At 57.6% G+C, this 6,845-nt stretch overlaps 1 protein-coding gene and 1 non-coding gene across 2 annotated transcripts in view; one reads left to right on the forward strand and one right to left on the reverse strand.

The window, feature by feature from the left end:
- LOC127750146 (uncharacterized) overlaps positions 1-6,845 on the reverse strand; it is a 26,569-nt gene that overhangs the window by 3,083 nt on the left and 16,641 nt on the right. Inside the window, exons 2-6 of the mRNA XM_052270847.1 lie at positions 3,672-3,838; positions 3,482-3,557; positions 1,136-1,267; positions 143-501; positions 4-54 (exon numbers count right to left, since the gene is read on the reverse strand). Coding sequence (XP_052126807.1) covers positions 4-54; positions 143-501; positions 1,136-1,267; positions 3,482-3,557; positions 3,672-3,817 — 764 coding nt within the window. The 5' untranslated portion in view covers positions 3,818-3,838. The remainder of the gene's footprint in view (positions 1-3; positions 55-142; positions 502-1,135; positions 1,268-3,481; positions 3,558-3,671; positions 3,839-6,845) is intronic.
- Trnal-uaa (transfer RNA leucine (anticodon UAA)) lies at positions 1,009-1,092 on the forward strand. The gene has a single exon. It is a non-coding gene; the product is annotated as a tRNA-Leu (tRNA).

Below are 6,845 nucleotides of genomic sequence, written 5' to 3' on the forward strand. Positions count from 1 at the left end.
GGCGCGGGGGTGGGCGTCGCGGGCGGCGGCCCGTGCATGAGCTGCCCGCGGAGGCTGCGGACATACGCCGGACGCCGTGACGAAAAAGCCGAAGGAGAGGCTCGCCAAGTTATCGTGGCTCGACCCGACGCCTACAACTTACCTCTGGATGAGGTTCTCCTTGTCCCGGAGCGCGTTGCGCAGTGCGTCCAGCTCGCGGCCCATGTCGCGGTTGTTGGAGGGAGGCGCGGGGCTCGGGGAGCCGTGGTGGCCCGGCGTCCCGTGGCCGGGGGTGGCGTGGCCGTTGTGGCCCGGCGAGGGCTGCTGTCCATGCTGCTGGCCGTGCTGCTGGCCGGGGGCGAGCGACAGCGACAGGCTGGGGCGGTAGGGCGAGTTGTTGTTGGCCACGCCCACGCCGTTGGTGGCCACGGCCGCGGCGGCCGTCACCCCGGCGGCGGACCCGATCGACCCGTTCTTCTTCCTTCTCGGCGTCGTGGACAGGGACACCTCGATGCTCGCCATCTGCGGAGAGGAAACAGAGGACTTGTCATGAACAGCGTCGCACATCGCCCCTCGTAAGCTTCGAAATCATCCCCGAGCATTCACTGCAAACCTGACAGTGTACATAGTACATGCAGTATGCTGTGGTGCTTTAACGCGCACATGCAAGAAGGTGTGTACTATGGGAAGTATACTTTCTCTTGTCTCTTTTGTCATAGTACAAACTTTCTGGGTGCACGCTTCCTTATAGAGTTTCTTTCCTGTCTTGTGCTCCCGTTAGTACACTGTTGTTGGGTTTGCAGTGGTAGAAACAAATCCAAAGGTTAGCAGATAAGAGCGGCCGCTCGGATCCGCGAGTCGCAAGGCGGGCTAGGCCCCGCGCCAAAGGCGCGCCGCGAGGCCCGCGCCCGCGAGCGCCACCGTTTGTTTTCCCGCGCCCGCCGGGACCCCCCACCACTGGCGCGCGGCCACGAGCATGCGCCCGGCTGCGGGTCCTTGTAGCGGCGGGAACCCTTCCCCCTCCACGCAGTCAGGTTGGCCGAGTGGTCTAAGGCGCCAGACTTAAGTTCTGGTCCCCTCATGGGGTCGTGGGTTCGAACCCCACACCTGACATACCCTTTTTCGCGAGCTCTGCGGCTCCACTCGCTTCACTCACCTTCGCCTCCAGCGTCTCGAGCTGCGCCATCCTGGGCTCCAGGTCCGGGTCGCCGTTGGTGCACACGCTGCCGGGGGAGGCGGGCGAGCTGACCATGGACACGGGCACGGCGGCCGACGGGCTGAGCGTCGTCTGCAACACAACGGGGTCCTTAATGATACCGGGAGGAGAGAGGGGGGAGGGGGGAGAGGAGAGAGGTGGCTTCGAGAAAGGAATCTTCACTCGTGCCCCGCGGGCCTCTGAGGCCCGGCTGCGGCTCGGCTCGGGGGGCGGGCGGATGCAGCGGGGCCCGCACGGTCACCCGAACGGGACGGGACGGGGCCCATGGCCTATGACCGGCCGGCCCATGGAGTCCAGATTCTCCTCATGATTGGGCGCGTGGTGGCGTGGGAGAGCTCATGAGCCCGGGGGCCCCCCGGGGGGCCTTTTGTAGCATCCGTCCTTCATGACCCGCTGCTGCTCCCCTCTCCTCTCTATACTGCTCCTCCCACATTATTTCTTCCCTTTTTTGGCCAACCAATTTTCATTCTACGAGCGGGCTCCTCTCGCTCTCTGCTAACAAAATAAAATCGCGCACAAAAAGCGTAACACTCTAGCCGCCTTTTCATTAGCGTCGTTTTGTTGCTGTCGGCATTTTCCGTTTTCGTGTGTTTATTTGTTATGGCATGGAGGGTAGAAAAGACGCTGCCGCCGGCTGGAAGCACACAGGCAAGGGTTAACTACAACTAACTCCCCTCGGTTTGGTCTGTCCTACAATAAAGCAGCGGGCAGGCCGGGCGGGCCCTCGCGCGTCGTGTCCGGCACAGTCCACGGCGGCGGCCGCGGCTCGTCCAGCCGTGAGTCCAGTGTTTCTCACGGCGTGGTCGGCCCGGCCACTGCCACCGCTGCTGCTGCGACGTGAGAAAAGCGGACCCCGCCGCCGCGCTGCTCTCGGCCGGACACGGCTAGCTATGCGCTCCTCCCTCCTCCTGCTCCTAGACTCCTAGATGAGATCAGAACGTCGGCAGCAGGAGGGCGAAGGGGGCGAAGCAAGCGTGATGGACCAGCAGCGCGAGGAAGGGGAGGGGGAGTAGGGGAAGCGGGGGTTGCTTTAAAAATCAACACCCCTTGTGTGTGTGTGACTGACTGATTACAACACAATGCGAGGACGAGGGGTGGTGGTGGTTGGGGGGGGGGGAGTAAATGCACGATGGACGAGTAGCAGATCTGATGGCGGTTGTGATGACAAGGAGCTAGCTCTGGCAGGATGGGGAGGGAGAGCGAGGGGCGGCGGTGGGAGCGAAGCGTCCCTCCGGTTCTGTTCCAGGACAAGATTTACAGTAATTGCATACAAGCTCAAGCGTACGCAACAACAGAGATTTTTCTTTTAGCTTCAAAAATAAATACAAAAAATAAAACGGTCTGCTTTCTCTTATTGCAACTGGGCATAGATGATGTTTAAAAGTGTCACAATTTTTGTTTAGTTTTTTGTGGGGGCTGGTGGGATGGGTTAATTTCCACAAGGCCAGTCAAGGACATTATTTCGTCCAGTACAGGTCAGGCAGTACCCGACACAACCGGAGGGAGAGAGAGGGGGGGGGTAGAAGAAAAAAATAAAGAGGAAAGCCAGGACGGACAGTCCCCTGTCTAGAGCGCTACTGCTTTTCGGACGAGGGGGGCACCGCGCCCTCCGGGACTTGCGGACCACTTGGGGCTGGCTATGAGGGTTAGATGTCTGTAATCTGCGACTCTTAGGGGACGCGGATTGCCCCCCATTATGCAGAGAGTCCAGACCCCGCCCCAGTCGCTACTTAAGGCGTGACTAAAGGTGAAGCCCGATGACATGGTTTCTGATACCCTCCAAAGGGTTTCTATTCGTTTTTTAAGATTGTTCTTCTTCGTTAAATAATTGGACGCCCTGTGTGTACTCTACGTGTTTCAACTATCAGGTCAGGGTTGTCAATAAAAAGGTAGATCCCGTCCAGGTGCGGCCTCCCGCGGACAAATGAGAGTAAAAGCGCGGTGTGCGAACGCACGTGGGTAGAGCGTGCGGCGGGGCGGGGCGGGGCGGCGCGCGTAACGCGTCGTGTCCCCGCGTCGCAAAGTGATATACGTGTCGAACTCATTGTGCGGCGGCACTGAGCGCGCCGCTCGCCGACGCTCTCCTTGAGAGCGAGAGAGAAGGATGGGAAGATGGATTAGCAGCGAACCGCAATGTAATGCCGGCCATTACCGTGGATCGAATCGCCATCGCTATATGTGTCACGGCACGGGGGCGCGAGCAGGTGCACATCCGTCGACACGGCAAGGAAAAGCGAAAACTAAAAACATAAACAGAGGTACATTTGATTGAAAATTAAAACTTACCAGTGAGACGGAACGCTGTGGACCAAGATCTCTGCCATCGAGAAAATCATAGAGCAGCGAGCTTTTCTGTGACGCCCTAGTAAAAGACATAAATAAAAATTAACATCTACACACTATTTAACACAATTAATTTTCAAGTTATTCACTTTAGAATGAAAGTAAACGATTGGTAGTTTCAATGTCCCCGTACCTTGAGGTGACGCCTCCGCACCGCCGCAGGTTCGTCTCGCTCGTCCGGTGCGACAGCGGCGTCCCGACGCCCCCCAGGTGGCTCAGGGGCCCCAGCGGGCTGTAGGGGGGCGCCACCCCCACCGCGGGGCTCTTGAGCTCTCGCATCCTGCAGGATCACTGCGGCTCCTGGGGAAACAAAAAAACACGACACTGTCAGACAAAAAAACAACAACCAATAAACCGAACGTAACGACGCGATAGCTAGGGCCGCCGCCGGGCCGGCTTGCAGACTCTTTTTCTGCACTTTTGTTATTTGCACTTTCCCTCTCGAACGCGATCCGCCGCGAAACCCGCAACGCGATTTGCCCGCGCGTCTCTCTCGCACCCACTGATGGCCGCGGAGGCGATCCAATTCGAGGCGGTGGGGGCGGCGCGGCCGCGGCGGTCAGCCGACGGCGATAGACGCGACGCGAAACCGCAAGGCCGTGAAAAGAAAAGGAAAACAGAGCGGACAAACAAACCATTTTGCTGCCCCTCGAGCTGTCAGCAAAGGGGAAACATGGGCAGGAAATGTTGTACAACTGAGGTAAACCCCGCATTTCGCAATGCTCTCGCAATATAGGTGCGGCACATTTTGAGTACATCGTGACAGACACTCTTTCGAGACTTTATTTTAGCTGCTAGTTGATAAAGTTTAACATCATTGATAAACTCCGACCGGGAAAAGTTTACTCAGCAAACAACGGAATGACGACGCATTGTTCGTTGCTGTTGCGGTGTAGGTGCCGTGCAGCCTGTCGTACATATCTCCGCACACGCGCACACGCTGTTCGGCCGGAGTGAGATATCCTTCCCTTGAGGTACCCGGCCGGTGCCCGGCTCGAGCACCCGACCCGACCGCGACGCCGCGCCGCGCCCCCGGTACGACTCCTTCGGCCCAAACGGCCAGATCGGTATAAATTACAGGGCAGTATCACTCGATCGCGAGCCAGGGCGTGGCGGGGCGAGGTGGGGCGGGCGTTCCCTCTCGTACTTGTCGGCTCTTCCCTCAGGAACGCCCATTCCGCCGCCTCTCTCGCTCTCTGTGTGCTACACAGTTAAACGACCGACCATCATGAAACATTATCAGAGCAAACCCCGGTAAGAATTCGCTATAAAGAACGGAACGCATTCAAGCAGGCGCACTCAAGCATGCGTTCGCCGCGAGTTTTATACTCAAAAGATATCGAGCGTGTGTTTCATAATGTAATAGTCTCCTCACAGTGTGCAGACTATTGCTATTATTTTAACAGTGCTCGGCACTACCATACATACCGGTCGGGCCGCCCACGCGCGCGAGCGGACGCGGAGAGCCCCGAACAAAAGGCCCCTGTCCACCTTCATTCAATTGTCCTTTCACTCCCCCTCCCCTCCCCCTTCCCGTCTTCAATATACCCACTCCTTCCTTTTAGAACCTTCCTCTTTTCTTACCTTGCCCGCCCCCTCCCGGCCGCGCAGTCGCACCGAGCGGAGCGCCTGGCGCCTCTATAGGCGCCGCTGATACCGCCCCAGCAGTCGGGCCAGGAGAAAGAATACTGAGAGAGGGAGACAAAGGGAGAAGGGGGCGGAGAGGAGGGCAGAGGGTGGCGAACAATCAAGGAGGCCTTCCTAACGCAAGGGCGCACAGCACCGTGTCGCACTTCGCACTTTTAAACATTGCTGTTTAAAAAAAATCATCTGGATACTCAGTAAATGTTTTTCAGACTTGTCACTCTGAATCTTTGATTTTAGACCAACACAGGGAATCTTCAAGCTTACACTGAACATCAAAGTTTAATATATTAGAATTTTTTCTGTATTCTGTATTCAGAGTACTGGTCTGTAAGAAAAACTTCAGTCCAGAAGAACTCTAAATTCATAGGAAGACCCCTTTGTTTTTACAGTGAAGCAAAAAGAAACACGTGCATAAAACCACGCCGAGTGCGCGAGTAAAGGAAGAAAGAGGGGGAGAGAGGACCGGAGAGGGCGGGTGACGGACGGGCCGGCGAGGTGCTGATAAACGGACGTGTCCAGGGACCCTCTGGTGATAACGAGGCATGTACATAGGAGCGCCAGGGCCGCACGTAGTACACTGCTGGGAGGACCTACTCATACAATACCGCAAACATTTGTAATACACGTCGGTAATGTAGCATGAATGTAGCGAGACGGTGCGCTCCACACTAGACTGTGCGCGCATAAGGCCGCCGGCAACAAATGGGAGATAAACCCTCCGGCGCACAAACACACACACACATGCGTGACTTGTATATACTTCCGACGAGAAATATGCATAAGACACACATGCATGTGCATGTGCGTGTGTGTGTGCGTGTATTTGCGGCGGGGTCGGTCGCGTTTTGCAAGTAACCGGCGTGCGGTATGGCGCGCGAGGAGTTTGCGACACACACACACACACACACACGTGTGTGCGCACCCTTCCCGTTACACGCCGGTGGTGCGCCGGTTCGTTCAGAGTGCAAGCGACTGCAGCGGTGGCGGCAACGCTCTTTGTTGCCGTTGGTACCCAAAGGATTTGCAGCAACAGAAAACCACCACCACCGCCACCACCATCATCAGCGTGGCGAGGGAAAAAGTATGGGTGAGGGAGAGAGAGAGAGGCGGGCAGGGAGGAAGACAGAGATAGACAGAGAGTAAGAGAGAGAGAGACGGAGAGTAAAAAGAATCGTCGGCACTTGCCGCCGCCGCCGCAGCGCGCACGCCACGTCAAAAGTATCCTTTTTCTTGTTCTGTTTCACGTGCCACAACAATGAGCGTTCCGTGCGGCCGGAGCCGGGGTCGTCGGGACCGTCGGGACCGTCGGGACCTTCGGGAAGGGGTGTGCGTTCTGGTTTCCGCTGCTCTTGCGGGGGGTCAAGAAGAGAAGAGCGAGAGCGAGGCTATATGTGTGTGAGGTGTGAGGTGAGCCTTCCCCCTCCCCCCTCTTTCTTCCTCCACAGCTTAACCCCACTTTGTTCGACACTAACAACCACCACTTTCGCTGCTTTTACGCCTGCAACATCAACAACAACAAATGTGGGTAGGCGTGAGCGCGCGCGCCTGACCTCGCGAGGATAGGCCACCCGCTGCGCTGCCGTGCGACAGTTCTACGGGGGCGGCCTACCGTCCAGGCGCCGAGGCTGGCACAGCGCTCTCTCGCTACCCCCCCCCCCCC

This window comes from Frankliniella occidentalis, unplaced genomic scaffold (assembly GCF_000697945.3).
Source record: "Frankliniella occidentalis isolate FOCC.00 unplaced genomic scaffold, Focc_3.1 Scaffold141, whole genome shotgun sequence".
Classification (NCBI taxonomy): domain Eukaryota; kingdom Metazoa; phylum Arthropoda; class Insecta; order Thysanoptera; family Thripidae; genus Frankliniella; species Frankliniella occidentalis.